At 38.0% G+C, this 18,876-nt stretch overlaps 1 protein-coding gene across 42 annotated transcripts in view; it reads right to left on the reverse strand.

Moving 5' to 3' along the window:
* Positions 1–18,876, reverse strand: part of Rims1 (regulating synaptic membrane exocytosis 1) — a 499,822-nt gene that overhangs the window by 119,732 nt on the left and 361,214 nt on the right. For 24 of the 42 annotated variants that reach the window (XM_087567857.1, XM_087567849.1, XM_087567847.1 and 21 more), the window contains 2 exons: positions 15,334–15,423; positions 6,778–6,861 (listed from right to left, as the gene is read on the reverse strand). The exons of 6 other annotated variants lie outside the window; for them this stretch is intronic. In XM_087567857.1, coding sequence (XP_087423983.1) covers positions 6,778–6,861; positions 15,334–15,423 — 174 coding nt within the window. 42 annotated transcript variants of the gene reach the window in all.

Consider the following 18,876-nt stretch of genomic DNA (forward strand, 5'->3'; position numbering starts at 1 on the left):
ACTCACACTTGTTTCTGAAAGAGAGGAGATCCTGGAGGCCACAGCACAGAAGGAAGTGAGGGGTGGAGAAGGGAGACACCGGGTAAAAAAGATGAAAGGGCAGGAAATCAAAGTAACAGTTATGGGTAACTGATGGACAGCTTGTGTGCCGTCCTAACAGTGGTCAGGACAACTCCCTGAGAGCTGGAGAAGCCTTTTCTCCTCTCCTAGGGCGGGAAAGATGAGAAGTGAGCTTTGTCTGTTTCTCTGCTCAACACATCTTTCACTAACCTGACATACGTGTTCAGTATCTTCATGTTGGGGGAAACCTTGGTGTATGTCTGGAACATGTCCGTGAATCAGTTACATAAAAGTCTCCCCTAACAAACTGAAAGGATGTGCTTATGTTAAAGTTCTGGCTGAAGGCAGGTATGAACACAGTTGCCTCGAAGATGAGAAAAGGATACATTGTATCAGGGTTTGAAAGTGATTTGTCAGATGGGATAGGGATGGAGGGCATCGTAAACCAGGCCACATCTCTTTCCTTTGTTGGTTTTAATCTTTTTTTTTTTTTTTTTGGTTAAGGAGACTTCTTTTTCTCTTTAAAGGACGTTATAAATTTTGCGAAATATTCTTGTAACTACATCTACAAGGATGTGTTTATAATCCTTGTAACTACTTAATGTCTTTATAACTCTTCTATCTACTTGGGATATCCTCAAATAAAGCAAAAATGATACATATTTAATTGCTAAAACTCAATGTACAGCAGGAAGAGAAAGGAAAGAACCAATGATCTTTCTCTTCTACATCTATACTCAGAGATATGAATACATTGTATATTTAAATTACACCTGTCTTTGCTATAGGTAGAAGATTGAGAACCCATCTATATTCATGTGATGTGCAAAATTACTGATCAGATGACCACAAAATAGGTCACAGGGAGAAATACTTCATGATACGCATCTATCACCTTAGCGTTCTACTGTCAGGATCTTGGTCTAGTTGGGTTACCACGGTAACATTACTCATTCAAAATCTGCTTACTTTGGTTGAATATGTTGTTTAAAACCTGCTGCTACAATGTCAACTTTTCAAATGATTATTGCAGCAAAAAAATAGGGGGGTCAGAAATGCTCCCTTCCATAAACATTTGTGTTCACTTAGTACCAAATTGGACTTTCCATCGTGAAAGATTTAGGACAATTTCTAATCTTTTTCTCTTGCGAGTTGAGCAGATAGCAAGTCTGAGTCAGGTTGAACGTAGAGCGTGTTTGGACAAGGGGCTCCATTTAGGGCTGGGGAGTGGATGGGGCCCTGCTCCTTGTGTAGAGGGTGGCCTAAACCCTCTACACGAAATAATTGATCATGATTTTTATGACAGAGTAACTATAGAATCCTTAACTAATTGAAAATGGTAGTGCAAATATTTGTGTTTTTTTTTTCTTTTAACTTCTGTGTTTACAGAAAGAAAAATCTTGAATATAAATGTCATGGCATGTGTACTAAAGATTAGTGATTTCCTGGTACATCCAATTAAATGGAAAGTTCTCAACCAGAGCCTTAAGTACGTAATCAACAAATGAAGTCTCCTTTGAAGCTTAATATGGACTACAGAATATGAAGACTCTTTCTGACGTGAATCTGTGACTGAATGATTTTATTTTCGCGTATTTGATGGGTGATGTGAGAAACTGTTTCCTGCATTTTTCTTTTATATGGCATCAAGTGTGAATTCTACTCAGACATGCTCCAATGAATAAAATTTAAATATTTTCAATAACAAAGAATTAAGTGGTCGCTTTGGGTTTGGGAGGAGTGGGAAGCTTGATCAATATTACTAGGTTATACTTTGATAGCTCATGAGGTAGGTTACGTCTTAACCAGAGTGGACACAGATGAACAGACTCAGTCTCTGAGACTGAGATGGGAGACAAGGGGACTTCACTGTGAAAGCAATGTTGAGGGGTCCAATATGACAACCTTACAAAATAAGGATCACATGGTGCCCAGAGATAACGTATGGTGCTCATACCTTCATAGATTACATAAAATTGTAAAGTCTTATTTATTTTGGTGGAATCTGACAATTGATACTTACACTGAGAGAAAAGAAATAACCAAGAATATGATCTTTTCTTTTATATCCAAAAACATGTAAAATTTTGATCGTATTAATTTCTGGACTTCAGCAAAACAGAAAATTCCGTAAGTAAAGCACGACTTATGCTTTAGTAGTACTTTAGTAGAAGGAATTGTCTGTTATTTTATGGCACCAGCATATGCTCTACCCTAACGGGGCCACATGGCTCAGGCTCGGGCAAGTCACGCAGGACCTGAGAGCTCAGCTATTCCCTTGATGACTAGCTAAGTTTGCAAACAGAAATAATGCTAGGAAATCAATGTGCCTTGGTCCATGTTCCATAGTCCTTAAACGTCTTGTATCATTAGTGTTTCTATGGCTCAAAAGTGAAGATTTTAAAAGTGTTCATTTTCCCTACACAACTGGCTCTTATTTTATTCAGAAATATAATATTCCTATAATCATATGACAGATATCAAGTTACTTACAGGCGTTCAAGGCATAGCCAAATGAAAAGGCAGGCTTACTTTCTTATTTAATGAAAGGCCATGCTGTTATTAGAAAACGGGGGCTCTCTGTAATCAAACTTGTGGGTTTTTTTATATCCATTTACATATTCTTTTTATTTATATTAATTTTAGCATCTGCATTTTAATGAATGAACAGACCAGGAAACAATTCTCTGACAACATAGGTAAGCAGATATTTTCTGGAAGACATAACAAGACTATTATATGTATCTCTCTATAGATAGCTCCATTTAGTATGCAACTGAATTGTTGCACTTGTAACATTACTTACCAATAATGTTTACTAGGCATTTGACACAATGTAGTATATTTTGGTTAGGGTGGGAGGTAGGACAAATCTGAGTATTTTCATTATATGATATAGTGATGGCGTAAGCATGAATCCCTGTATGTTCAGGATAATTACTTTGTCTGTGACTTTCTGTAGGGAGCGGCTAAAGATGGCGCCGACATCCGGTGGTCGTTTGTGGTAAACACCTACAGCGCATGTGTTGGCAGACCCCCAGCACCTACAAGGCCAGGGTGATATTCATGCTAAATAGGTATTTCATGCTCCACCAATCCCCAGTGGACAAATTTACAGCCACAGCCTGTCTTGTATTTAAGGCGAGTGCCTTTGTTCCCCGGGGTCCCCGTACTATCAATTAGGTGTTCCTGCAATAAAGGCTGATTGAGAAGGATCCAACGGTGTTGCGTCTTCCTTGCCGGTCGAGGTGGGCGCGACAACTTTCTATGGTTGGGCTGTCTTAAAGTGGGACGCCTATCTCTGCCTTCTTACTTCCTTACAAGATGTAATAAATTCATGAGAAATCAATAAGGGACACACATGCATGTAGCTAAGACCCATTCACCGTGTGAGACTGTAATCTGGGCCCAAAGTATCTCAGTGACACAGTCGAGTGGGTAGAGATTAAATGACAGCACACTTCATCACTAAGTGGTCCTATACTAACTCTGCCTGCGCATGGCAACTGGGAAGTGTTGCGTGAGTCAAGATGGTGATGATTTACTGATTCAATCAAAATCGTCAATAGAGGAAGATGATTTTAAATCAAAATGAATCACTGGATCTAATCGCTCAAGTCATCTTGCAGACAAGTGAAAGGTGTGGAAAAAGAAGAAAATGTGGTTATTTGAAGAAAAAGAAAAAGCTACCCCAGCTCAACAGCTCAACTGTCAGCAAGCCCAGTGGGTGCAGTATTATTCGATTAAATATAAGAAAATAGTGAATTTTTTATCAAATGATTTCAGTACATTCAAAGTAAAAGGCATACCATTGTAAAAGTATTCCAATGCCAATGTAGGAGATGGTAACTTTGTATCTTCAAGTAACGTTTTCTTTCGTACATTTATCATGAAAATGAAAACATGAACGAGATCATCATAATGTTGGGCACGATCACATCATAGTACTTAAGCTACGAGAATCAAACCCAGGGTCTGAATACCTTGGGACATTATAAAATGCTCTTCTTCTAAGTAGCTATTCACTTATTTACAAAGTTTGCCTGACTTTAAATGCAAGATTGCAGGTGCATTATGTTTTATAGAATTATGGGCTCAAAAGTTTAGAAAATTACTTCATGTATTTTAATATTTAATGTTAAATTATGTTCAATATACATATTTAAACATGTATGTTAAAATAACAGTGTGGACAACCGCTCATTTGAATGATTTCTTTTTAATAAAATCCTAAGATATTTTCACAGTTTTAATGTCAGAATTATTCCAAGGGTCCAAACTACCTGGTTTACTCAGAATCTCCTTTTTAATTATCTTACTCATTCTAGAAGAAATTTTAGACCCAGATAAACACGCTTCCATGTCGAATCTGAGTGTGTGGTAATAGCCGAGAAGCCATGAAGGATGTCAGCTATCAACACTGAATTAGACAGACATGGTTCATTGAAAGTTACATGCACGTATGTCCATACAGAGGTGTCTATGTACACATTATGCTGTGGGAAATAAAAAGGCAGAGAAATGCCTTATGACCATTATAAGACATCTAGTCCCAACTGTATAAGCCATTGCTGATTTCAGAGTATTTTTGGCTCCCAGTGTTAGCGTTCAACTATCGTCATGGCCACGCTATTGATGTTATTCAAGTCTAATGTTACAGTCATTTCATTTTTGCACTGGTATGGACTTCAGAATGATTAAGTTCATGTGAGGAGTAACGGTCCTGTGAGGTGACATGCACTTAGCAAGCTTGGTGAGGACGTTGACATAAATGCTTACATAGCAGTAGAGTAACTGCTCTCTCATTTCCATGGGCGTATTAGTCTTACAGTTGAATAAAAGTTTCATATAAACTTCTTTCCATTTTACAGAGCAACTATTTTAGCCATCTTAAATGCATTTCTTACAGTTAAATATAGGGCCTATTCACAGTGAAGCAAAATCCAGGTTCACATCTTGTTAAGTCCGTTTCTGTTCCAAACATCTATCTCGCAGTTAGTTACTTATACAGAAATTAGGAAAGGTGTATAATTGACTCATATGTTGTTAATTGAAAGTAATGAAGCTATGTTTGCTGAGTTGAGCTGTTGGTTTTTTTTTTTTTGTGCACTCCGATTAATAAACACCAACTCGAGCACATTTTTATTCATTATAATTCGAGTGATGTCCAATGATTACTTTAGACTGAATCATGGTTCTGTTTTGGCACACATTCAGAGAGTTTTCATCGAAACGGAAATTTCCGATTACTTCCCGGCCAGCACCTTGTCTGTCTTCATCACCATCCTGAGCTCACCCAGAGAAGCCAGTGAACGCAACATGCAGACACAGAAGTTCTTGAATGAGTGAACTGCAAGGCAGATCTGTGACTTTAAATTCACGTCTAAAATTATATTTTTATTTCAAATGACCTTCCTTGCTCACATGCAGACTGGGAATGTTGTCAATTCTTCCAGTTCCATAAACTCAACTTGACAAATGTAACAGTCGCATAGGGGATATTTTTCAATTCTAAACATGTAAATTCGAATCAAATTAAGAGGTGAATGTTTTAGGTTTCAACAAGAGAAAACAAGATGAATCTTTTGTAAAGTGCCAGTTTCTATTTTTTCTCATCACTGTTAAATGACATAAACTTGTTCTGTGCAATTTAAATATTCTACTTAACAAATTGTGCAGATACCCTGACCGTGTGCATATACAGAAAGTAAACATGACCACGTTGATAAGGCTGTGATTACTAAATGACATGCAAACATACCTGATGGAAAAGAATATATATGATATATATATATATATCATATATATAAATATAAAACTGTCTCTTTTGCAAGCTATGTTTCAAAGATTGCATTATTTCATGTCTAATAAATGTTACATATGTGTTCACTGAATTTCAGCTGAAGGGAAACTCATTCACACACAGCAAAACGTCTGCAACCATTTATTTAAAATACTCAATATCCTCAATATCAAAACCATGTGGTGTGTGTGTGTGTGTGTGTGTGTGTGTGTGTGTGTGTGTGTGTGTGTGTGTCTTTTGACATCACAAAGCAGAAGAACAGTGAGCTGAGAGCAGTGACCATGGAAGGCACATAGTGTGACACCTTAGAGCTCAGCATGGAGTGGATTCAATGCAGAGATGCTCTTCTTTAAAAATGTCCCTTGTTGACTGGCCCTAGCTCTTGACAGCAATTTAAACACAACACATAAAGAACAAGAACCAGATATCCTACTTCACATCTGCGTGAACTACAACCCAAACCTTATGGTCCCTTCTCAGCAAGTTTATACAGTAACCAGGCAAAGAGCCGAGATTAAATTATAAAGAATTTAACCATGATTATACTCTGTGGCAAATTTTAATATACCCTGCTGCGCCTAAAGTTTTCTGTTTATCCCTGTGCAGGCAAAAGTGATCCATAACAGTTTCTAAGAAATTAAAAGTACTGGAAACGGAGACACATAAAAACATGTCCCTTCACTGGATGCTGAGTCTGTATTTCAAATAAGCCATTTCCTACGTCTTTCCCATTGAGACCAATGTCTTGAGGTACTCTCTCAGACTTCTGTGACCATCACAGTAATCACTGGAGGGATCACATGTCTGACTCTGGCTCTCCATGGAAGTGTGTCACCACCAGCCACCCCTCAGTTTCCTTCATTCTGTAGCTATGAGCCTCTAAAGCCACTTGTCTGTGAGGAGGTGACTAGTACCTGTCATTCTCCGGAGATGCATGCTGGATTTGAATCCTGGGGCTAGCAGGTCGCCTCCTATCTAGGGAGGGGGACCATCTACCCCTGTTTGCCCAGTGAACAAGACAGGAAAAAAACAGGACATTTAGTAACTCTTAAAATAAAATAATATACGGAACACTAGGATTGGAACAGTGCCCCCGAAAGTCAAGTGTTTGTTTGCTCTATAATTTAATCGTAGATAGGTTTAGCTGTGATAATCGTATGTCTATTGAGTGTTTCATTTTCAGAAATATGCCTATGCATCTGCATATCTATATAAACATAAATATCAATGTGGCTAAGACTGGAATGTTGCACATTTAAAGACACCTCTTAAGCCGCTCAGTGTAGAAATAATGACATGAAAAAGATAATTGGTAAGGCGGCTACCAATGAGGTCTTAAGTTTTCTTGGAGAACACCAAAGCCCAATTGCTGATGAATTAAAGCAGGAAATAAAGATTTAAAAAAAGGGCATGAAAAATTCTGCTAATCTGTACTGATATACATGTCTCCTGGCTCCTTGCCCAATTTGCCTTTTATTTCAGGATGTATAATAATATTTTTCTGGGTAATACTCGAACCAAAGCTTTGTTATTACTGAACCATTTTAGATCCCGATTGTGTATATCAATAATCATTTTTTAAAATCTAGCTGAATAATTAAAGGAAATAGAGCCGCCAGATTCAGGTCAGGCTTAGATATTTCATAAACTAAGTCTGATCTCAATTTTATGGCCAGGACATTTGTCTAGATATCTGCTCTCTTGCAAGGGTTAAGGGACTAATCTGAATGATTTTACAACTGTGGAATGAACATGAAGGTAGAAGTTTAATTAAAAAATAAAAAAACAAACCCTGCATTCTTGCCACTAAACTTGCCTTTTGTGATTTATTTGATAATTTGAAAACTAGAAGCAAAGCTGTCCATGTGTAACTGGGACATCTGAGGCCTGCAGACACTGAGTCCAGAAAGCCTCCCAGAAGTCCTCTTTCCTAAGAGTTGGACAGAATCAGTGCTCCTTGTTCTTTGCAGACATAAAATAACAGGACATAAATTGTAGGGAAAAAATGTGTCCTTCACTCTTGAACTTAGAAAGCGATTATTGTATATATAATACAGTGAGCTAATTCTAATTATGCAATCATTTTGTTGTTGAAAAATCTGTTCAGTTCCATCTGAATTTATGTTTAACCTGTTTAACTATGTAAATTTTCTGTAAATTCCAGAAGACCGTCAGGTTCTTTGTTTGTTTGTTTGTTTATCTAGTCTCGCTGCTAGGCAAATCCTTTGATACACTAACTTACACAGGAATCACTGGAGGTTGAGTTTGGGTTGAGGTATGTGCACACACTGCCTCTGCCTTCTATGACAAGGAAAGTAAGTATCCATTGTCATGCTACGTATGCCACCTTTAGCACAAGCTCAGCTTCAGAGCATCCCATGCTCTTTGGAATTTCCAAGTAATGGAAATCTACTCTTTCAGAGGTAGAAAGGTTACACTGAAAGATACCAAGTATCGCACGCAGAGTGTGGCGTATAGACTTTTTAAATTTTAAGTTTTTGATTCTTCGGACAGCAGAGAAATGTTTGAGATTTAATTCAATGTATTAAAAAGGAAGTCGTATCATACATTACCAAAATTCACATTTTTAATCACCAATGCTTAACTCTGCATACAGTTAGTTCCAGGGCTGTTCAGCCACCGTGCGGAGTGGTATCACTTTTAGGTAGGAAGAAATTTGGAGGGCCATACCTAACTTGAGGTAAACCTTTGGAATACATATAAAATAAGGTAATGAAATTGCACCTATGTGTGGGATGATACTGATTAAACTCTGGTGCTACCGTGAATTGAAAAGGTGAAGATTCCTATTTTCTAACAGTCTGTAGGAGCCTCCAGATGATGCAACATAAAATTAATCAGACATCTACAATCATGGACCTTGTGAGTCCAGGGTCAAGGATGTCCACATTCCAGGTCTGAATCTTTTCTTCAGCTATTTCATATCGCTCCACTTTCTTCAATTGCATAATTGATCTACTAATATCCATTACTCAAAGTATGCATTTTAAGGAGTATAAAACCTCATGTGAGAGAGTTCTTGGTCTACACTGGCTGACTTGTAGCCAACAAAAATGAGCTACTAAACAGTGCGACCATGTATATTCTCGTGCTATGTTACCTAGAGGAAGAGTTCAGGACAGAAGGGATGTTCATGTGTGGCAGTAACAGACTGCTGTGTTTGTGTGTAGGCAAAGCTGTCAGCAGAGCCAGTCTGCATGTTTCTAAAATGTTCCTTTCAACTTACTGGGCTTTGCGGCTTTTGCTCCGTAGATCAACAAAACTAAGATATTCTTAAAGAAAAATGAAACCTGTCTATACCTAGAGTCTTTCTACATGTACGTCGTTGAAGTAAAGCATCTGATGTTGGTTTGTAAACGTAAAAAAACAGGGCAAGTAGCTTCGTCTGGTGTAACCGTTTCGAGTTGGTAGGATTGCGAATGACTTTGCTTCTGGAGGCAGAGTTCCAGTCCTTGAGTTTATTTAGACATAAAAGGAAAGGCGGGACGTGAAGAAAAGTAGCGTAACAATGACACACGCAGTGGAAAGCTGTGATGGGGGAAGGGTGTACATTTATAACGAGCAGCTGGGAAGGCAGGCTTTCAAGAGGCAGCTTTGAACAAGTCCTTGGCATAACACAGGTACTGCTAGAGGCTCAAAGTCCTTCCAGATATGCTGATATGTGGGGTCATCGCAAAAGCCTTGCTCCCCTCCCCCCCGCCAATTATTCTGACTATGGTAAGAGCAGTGTCAATTTATACACATGTTTTAACCCACAAATAAATATTGTTACAATAGCATGGACTTGTAAGTTTTAAATTCACTACCGCATTCATACACTTCCTAAGTGGGTGCCGCGTTTTGTCTCTCTACCAATGCAGAACATGATATCCCTTTCACCTGGTCCCTTCTACTCTCATGTGTTATTAAACATATTTCAAATCATAATTTCAATTCATAGGCGAATATAGCTGGCAATTTTAGGTGCCGAATATGAAATTGAACTAAACAAACTTATTCTCAGTTTCTCTTACAGTTTAAATTAAATTAGCTTCATGGTTTGAATTAGCTGCATGATTTGATAATTACCAGTCCATTTTGCAAGTGGGCTAAACTAAAACGGTAGGAAAATCTATCTGTTAAACAAATGTTTTATATTACATTGACATCACATTAAAAGCCTGGGTTCCTATTCTCTAATATTTTATAATAGCACTCAGGAGATATAACATGGGATTAACCAGTAGAGTAAAATCTTGGATTTTGTGGTCAAGTGTACTTAAGTTCTCCTGTTACTTATTATTAATCTAGGATTCAGTAAGTACAAAGGTTCTAGGCTTCAGGGCCAGGTCACAAACAATGAGCATCTTATGCATGTATGGAGCAATGACTGCATAAGGGGATTCCTTAGTGAGACATAAAAACATTAGACTTCTACAAGAATTAAATAATTGTTAGGGTATTTTTTCCCCTAGCAGTAATATAAAGAACAAACGCGTATGGCTTAGTGTGTAATTTGCACACATACTTATATGTATACCTCACTTCCACTGGTGCCTATCTCTAAGTGGAACATGACAAATACCTTAGCAGTCAATAGAAAACTGATACGGAGATGTAAATCATTCATACCACAAATGATGTGTCAAAAACATTTCTCAGATACTAAAATAGGAACTAAAGGCAAGTGAATGAGCTGACTGTTCGTGTATATTTTTGTTATATAAAACCTTCCCAAATTATTTTATCCTAATTTTGATTTCCATACATTAAGGTTCTTTTTAAAAAAATTGCTACATATATTTCACTACAAAATAAATTATGCGATGATTTCATTCAGGTCAATTTATAGTGCTTGACTTTTTGGTAGAAACGTCCTTCTCCTTGGGACTCGCTCAAGTGCCCCTCCCTTCCAAGGTAAAGGATCAGCCACCAAGGACTTCCTCATTTTTGAATTCTTTCCTAACCAGGTTGGCTGCAAAAGAAAAGCAAACAAGCCAGGAAAAAACCATGACATTCCTCATGGTGTGTGGGGCCTCCTCTTGTAATGGCCTCTTAAAGTTGGTGAATGGCTAGCATCTCTGCTAGCAAGCCAAACCCTGTGGCTACAATTGTAAACTTACTGGTTGCTTTCACAGTGTGAACAACCCACGTTTCTCCCTCCTTGGATCTAACTCACAATTGGAACCACATTTAGTGATGCAGGAACAGAGACTGCTAAAAATATGACCTCAAATTAAACATGAATCAAAGAGAACAAAGCTGCCAGCAGATAGAAAACACACACGTCATGGGCTCTCTGATTCCAGGGGTTCATTAACACTGTTGAAGCATGCAGCTCAAGATAAAGATAGTAGTGGCTTAATTAAACCATGATATACAGATTTAGACTTGGTTGTGGGTTTTGTCTTGGTTTTTTTTGGAGGGGGCGTGGGGGTGGTTGTTTATTTCTCCCTTTCTTGGTTACTTCCTCTTGCTTTCCTTTCCTTTCTTTGTTTTTGAGAAAGGGTCCTACTCTGTAGCCCTGGCTGGCCTGGAACTTCCTAAGTAGACATGGCTGACCTCACATTCCCAGACAGATGCCTGCCTCTGCCTCTCAAGTGCTGAGATTAAGGTCTAGACTGCCACATAGGGCCACAGTTAGTTTTACTAGGACATTTCATAAACATAGGTGGGTCCGGGAAAGAATCAAGAGTTATGAATTAGTAGTGGGTTCTTATTGAAGAAGTCTTAGATAAATTTGACCCAAACCTTGGAAGAATGAAATAGTTCTTAGGTTGACAACAAAGGCAAAAGTTTATCTGAATGTTAATGGAAGATTGGCAAGGTAAGACATAATACGGATCACAACTAAACCATTTAGGAAGCTAACAGGGATAGGGAGGACTGAGAGTGTAACTAAAGGGGGAAATCACCATCCCGGTGGAGAGTTTAGGTTGGTAAATTCAGTGGTGTCTACCAACCCACCAAATTAGGAACTGGAGAAGTATTTGAAAATTATGTGACTAATTATAAATCCTGGCCTGCTTGCTGTTCATTTATTGGTCTGCTTTGAGAGACCGCCTCCTTTTCTGTCTTGAACTGGTCTTAATCTGGCTGTGTAGCTCAGGCTGACTTCAAACTCAGTACCCATCAGCTCTGGTCCATCAAGATCTTGTTTGACAGGCCTGGACCACTTCAACAGGCTAGCTTTTTTATCATAACCATTGACTGTGAAGAACACTTTAAGAAGAGGAACTGTGTAATGTCTGGGACTCAAGGATGAGATACCACAGGTTAGCTGGACATTTTAATGTACTGACTGTCTAGACATCATTTAGAAATTTGGGCTCAGTTCTTGGGAAAGACAACCTGTCCTGGCTAAGCACAGGGGAGTGTGTCTCCACGGGCAGCAGAGTCTTTGAAGTGAACAAAAGTTAGGGGACAGTATGAGTAGATAAAAGGGAGGAGCATGGTGGAGATTTTCCATTAACGAATAGGAAAGGCAAAGGAGGCTTCGGAAGGGGCTGTGTCTAACAGCCAATGAAGAGAAGCTATTAGGGAGCTGAGAGTCAAGTGACTGAAATACGGTTTAACAGGGAGAGTCAACATAGCCCTCTGGCACAGCAGTTACACAGCGGTTGGGGGATTGCTTTAAAAATGCAGGCAGGATGTAGAGAACACGTTCATGAACCTGTACACCCTCCCGTCTCTCCGAGCATCCATGTCTCTGAGTATTTAAGACCTTGGTTTATTTCTATACCGAGTGAAGAAAAAGGTCAGAGTCATCAGGGCAACTCCCAATCAGGGAAGCAAGACAACTAGGCTTCATCCAACAGACAATTGTCTTCTACAAGCAACCCCTGATTTGTGCTAGTAAGAATTGGTAGCAGTAATTCACTAACTCTGGCCATCTGGCAACATATTTTTTAATCTTTATTTCTGGAATCAGGACTACGTAAAATGAAGAAGCTTCTAACCTCATAGAACCCCCTTTTCCAAACAGCATTACTATATGCAGGACACAGAGGCCTCAAAATGCCTGCAAAGCCTTGGCCCGAAATCCCTAGGAAAGCGAGCACACTGCTTATCACTCAAAAGACTAATGAGATCTGGGTTCTGTTTTGACAATCTCATCCTGTGTTAACATCAATCCTAACTCGTTTTATAGTTAAGGAGGATGAATGAGGGAATGGCAGTCAGTTGGCATAACAAGCCACAAGTAAGAGGAAAATGAGTCAGAATCACTGAACTCTTAGATTTTAAAACAGCAGTTGGGTATAACAGTGGAAATAACAGTACTATCGTAAGAAGATGAAATTGAATTTTAGGAATATGTTTGACAACTCTTCATCTCTCTCCTCTATCTGTCTGTCTCTGTCTCTGTCTCTATCTGTGTGTGTGTGTGTGTGTGTGTGTGTGTGTGTGTGTGTGTGTGTGTGCTTGAAATTACTATAATTTTGATCAAGAGACACCACGGGTTTCTAAGACTCCCTCCTGGTAGGTTCTGCACTTCCTCCAGACAACTTCACAGGCATCCTACAAGGGAAACAGTTACCACTTTTAACTGCTTCAACTGTTTCACAATGTTTCATAGACATATCCACAAAGGGATCCTGTCTTTGAAACAACAAGCACCTGCAACTTTTAGTGTGTATGATTCCTTGACACACACAAAAAAAAAGATCTTACTTTCTTAGCAACCAAATGACGGCTCTGCATTTTCCCCATGTTTTAATGAATCTTTTCTTTCTATCCAACATATGGAATTATAGGGTTTCCACCCACTTTTTGTCTTATATGATTAGCCTTCCTGTATATGAACTGTATATATGGTCAGGCTTCTTGTGTATAGACTGCATATATGATTAGCCCTTTTGTATATAGACTGACCTACGTTACTGGTATCTTTTGAGAAATTTAAAATAATGGATACACAAACTTGTGAACACGGCAGCTTCAGTGTTAGAAGGGCAGGCACATGAGACTTGTGCCATTCAATAAAACAGCTGGAAGAATGTGAAAATTCAAATAATGGTGTGTTATAAATAAAATATTCATGGCTTACCATGGGAAGAGGAATACCAATTATCTTGCTCACAACTGTTACAGACATGTTATAATGGTATCTACTGCTAGGTTGAAGTTTGTCTTGACTTTCTAGCATGGCTACGGAGAAATTTAAAGGCACACACATGGCTTCAAATGCATTTTGTTTTAAATCAGGGAGCACTTACCTAAACATTTAAAATTTCAGGGTACTGCTACAGTAAGAAAATTTCACTGCCCTCATAATTCCACCCTTGTTTTGTTTAGTATATATTACAAATAAGAATAGTAATGTGAAAAATGTTAAAGTTTATTGATCTTTCTAATTATCTGGGAGGTATATGACAAAAGTAAAACAGATTATTTCAGCTCTGGGTTCAGAACAGTGTACAGTTTTTCTTTTCACTGAAACACTACACTAACACAAGTGATGCAATATAAATCTATTTCGTTTTTCCGATCATAAATTTTTCACTGATTTATAATTTAAATCTCAAAGGTTTGTAGAATAATCTTCTGAAGATCTACTGCTTAATTCCAAGAAATAAACACCATGAAGCCTACCAGTTTACTAAGAAGAAAGCTTAAACACTTTCTGAAGAGGGTCACATTAGGACACCCAAATATTTTTCTTCAGGGTTTGCAGAAGTAGTTTATAAATGTCCTTTGAATGACATCTAACTTAAGAAAGACAGCAATTATAATAAACAGGACTCAAAGTTCTGTAATAAGGGAAAAACAATTTCATTTGTTTACAACTAGAAGAAAATATGATACACTATTACTGACTTATCTAGATTGAAATTAGTGCATATTAATTAATTATATGCTGCTTTACTAAAAATAGCCTGTGTATATGCATGTTCTAGTTATTTATTTTGGGACATCTCAGGAAATTTTTAATTTTTTTAATAAAATATAATTTAACATAATTTATGTAATGAGTAGGTTAATTTAAAAGTGAAAAGGTGAATGGTTTGTGTCAACCGAATTTTCATTTTGAGTTTAAGGAAGATTACCGTAAGATTCATAAATCTTATTTATCGGCACAACAATAGAGAATCAATCTCTCCCCTTCAAATAACTCACTACCCCATGGTCTTATCAGCATACTGAAGGCTCCTTGAGTCACAGAATCAAGACAACCAAACAGCGACAGCAAAAGAAGCAGCAGCCGGGAGCAGGTACAAGTTACATCACACCATTTGCAACAACATTCATAGAAATATGCGTATGTGTGCTCCACACATATACACATACACATATCCCTACACAGATGGGTACTAAGGGAAGGACATGTGGACAGCAAGAAAGCGGGCGTGGGTGGATAAATCTGCGAGGGTCACGTAAAACAAAAACAGAGTGATCGAAGGGATCAAAAAAAAGAAAAGAAAAGGTCACCGTACAAATGATAAGAAATTCAGAAAGTCTTTATTTTATACCTTTCTCGTTCTGGTGAATGCAAACTAGTATCTGGTCTCAAGCAGTTGGTACTAGCACTCCTAGCCCTGTCAAGAGAGGGCTGCAGTTCACTAGTGCCAGTGCATTACATCCAGTGGTAGAAGAGAAAGACAAAGGAAAGAAAGAAAGACCACGTTAGAGAGGAAAGCAAAAAATAATGTTCTCGTTACACAAAATGTCGAATCGCCGTGATTCAGTTCATAAGGGTGTGAGAGAGCCACAGGGTGACGGTGGAAACTTTTGTTTAGAGACTAAACAAACATTATGCTTAAATCGCGTTGCATAATTCTTTTTTTTTTTAAAGAAAGAATCTCGGTCTAAAATATGACACTAAGTCACACCTACTTATGAAAACAAAACAAAACAAAAGAAATTGGATACAGGAAGCATTAAAAACAAAATGCCTAAAACTTCATTACCAAGGACAGATGCCACGCCAAAACAAAATGAAGGACATTATAGGAGAAGTAACTGTACAGCTCCACTCTTCCGGTGCACAGCACTGGGCGGGGAAAGTGGGCGGTGCCACTTCCTGATGTTCTGACCTAGTGGATAATTCATCGGAAATTCTCAACGTTCTCGAGTTATAGCAATCGTGCTGAAAGGGGAATGTCCTGTGTAGTCACCGATCTGGTCTCAGTGTGTGCGGGCAGGATCGCGCTTCACAAAATAAAGTCACGCAAATAAAACGGAATGAAATTAACCGCCACAGCTATGATCGACATGGAAAACGAGGAAATAAGAAATGAGCAGACAATTATTCTAGGACGTAGGTTTATAATCCAATCGGGTTTAGATGGCTTAACAGGGCACGGATTAATTCAAAGTGTAAGGTGAGTGACACAGAAGAATATGGCTTTTCTATCTTAGTGGCTGGGTTGGGGAATGTGTCCAAGCAGAGCGCACTGCTGTGGCTCTTACCTGCTGCTCCAACGGTAGTCGTTTTGTAATAAAGGCATCTTGGGTGGTAATGTGTTAGAGTACCTAACAAGGTCTCTGGGAATGGCAACGAAAGCAGGGAAACAGAAAAGTAGATATGAAATAAACTTCACTAAAACATTAAAGATTAATTGGGAGACCTACCGGGAGCTAAGCAAAAGGACGCTTACTAGTGTTTCCAGGGAATCACAATTATTATTTCTACACAGGATCAGAATTAATAACGTATGGTCAGGTTATTCCACGTTACCCAAAATTATGTTGTGGGGAAGCATCTGCTGGGTCAAGGAAGTGTAAAGCAATGCTAATACTAATACTAATACTAATGTTAATACTAATACTAATGCTAATGCTAATGCTAATATTAATACTAATACTAATACTAATGTTAATACTAATACTAATGCTAATGCTAATGCTAATACTAATACTAATGCTAATACTAATACTAATGCTAATACTAATACTAATGCTAATACTAATACTAATACTAATGCTAATACTAATGCTAATACTAATACTAATGCTAATGCTAATGCTAATCCCTGGTTATACTTCCTGTGGGGAACAGAAAAATCTCAGATTTAAACCTAAATATCCACCCATTCATGTAATTTTAGACTTAAAAACAAGACAAAAAGAAACACTGAAGAAAGGAAATGATTAGAATCAAATGGCAGGAACAAGACCCAGATTTGCTGAGTCTGTGCAAGACCTATTAGGTAGCTGGACCTTCCTATAGAGGGCAGGATAAATCTAGTTAACTAATCTAGTATTATTATATAATCTAATAATGTTCTATAGGCCCCATTGCTAGTTACAAAAATGTATCATCCGTTTCATGTCATAAAACATGACAAGCAAACCCTGGTCACTAACCCTAGTCACATACCCTAGTCACTCTGTATTTAACAATTTCCCAGCACAATCAGGTTTACACTAACACTCACATGAGAGGAAATCCTTTGAATCCTCAATTTAAAAATATTTTGAAGCCATAGATGAAGGAAAACAACACAGAACTAGAGTATTCAACCTTCATAACACTCTCTCCTTTTTGTCCCCCAGCATGGGCAATGACCTTTAGTGGCAATTTTTTGAAAAAATTTCCAAAGGGATTGCTTCAAAAGTTTTTCTTCCAGGGATGTTCTAATAGGGACCTAAGCAAGATCAGAAACAAAGTGGAAAACATTTTGGAAAATCTACTGGGAGAACATCTCAGCTCTGCAAGATACTGACTGAAATCTGAAAATCCAGCCTACCAAAAGTCTAGCCTGTGTTTATAGCAACAGTGTGGGAGAAGAAGTATCCATGACACAGGGCGCTGGGAGGTGTGAGCTCATAACATTTATCGAGCATCCAGGCCATGCTGAGGGAGGTCCAGCACTTTGTGCCTACTACACACCCCTGAGAAATTTTCCATGAAGGATGAGATTTATGATAAATAATTTTCTGGGAAGAGATTAATATGAAATAGGTCTTTTAATACGTTGATTTAAAATGCATGGCAAGGGTTTTAATGTGCTGTTTTCTACTTAAGTCACAAATTATTATCAGTGCAATAGTTCAGATAATCAACTGTTAGACCTGTGAGCTAAGACTACAGTAAATGTAGTATGTCTTATTTTTTAAAGCACTGCTTAAGAATTAGGCCATAAAAACGCATATTGCTAATCCGTTTCTAAAATTTATATGACATCAAACTATATTATTTATCCGTACGAATAGATTACATGTGTGCATATCTTTACCCAAATATAGGTTGAATACTTTTATAAATATGTGAGCACAAGTGCATAAAATATTAAATATATATATATATATACATATATATATATATGTACATATATTTGAACTCATGTTTGTTTGTTTCTGCTCTGAGACATTTAATAGTGAATATTAAGGGGCACAGGAAAAAAAGCTTTTGAAATTTTTCTGAATAAAAATTAGGTATTACAAGGCAGTCATAATAAAAATGAAAAAGCCACAATCACCGGTTTTCCTAGGACCAACAGGACCACTACAGAAGTAACAAGAAGTGGGCAGAGAGGTCGAATGTAACACTTGCTCTGCATCTGTGCCTATGGCTGGGAATCCTGGCCTTCCTACAACTGAGAAGATTGCCAATGGGCTTGGTCGGCCTCAGATTCACATTTAGCGGTTTTCATTCACTCTACATTTGAAGATGACTAACTCCCTGAAGACCTGCAAAATCGGCATGCTGATTCAGTCGATTAAACAGTAAGAGATATGGAGTTTGGTATTCTTAGTGAATCAGTTAAGGATGAAATTATATAGAACGATGCAGCTAGAAACATAGGTTTTTGCAATCCCTGATACAAAATAAAGAGGAGATGCTTTTTTATTTAGACGACTGGTCTGCACCCCACCCACACACTAGACACACCGATAAGTAGGAAAGGCGTGTATGCAAACTTTTTCTTGATAGCTGCAGTCACATAGACAAAAATAGGGGGAAACTCATGGAACTTATAAACAAATCATTGTTACTTAGAAACATGTGCTTGGACGAGCAGCTACTGTGCCTGGATCGCATAATAACACGGTGGATAGATTAGCATAAT

This window comes from Rattus norvegicus, chromosome 9 (assembly GCF_021556685.1).
Source record: "Rattus norvegicus strain SHRSP/BbbUtx chromosome 9, alternate assembly SHRSP_T2T, whole genome shotgun sequence".
NCBI classification, from domain to species: Eukaryota; Metazoa; Chordata; class Mammalia; order Rodentia; family Muridae; genus Rattus; species Rattus norvegicus.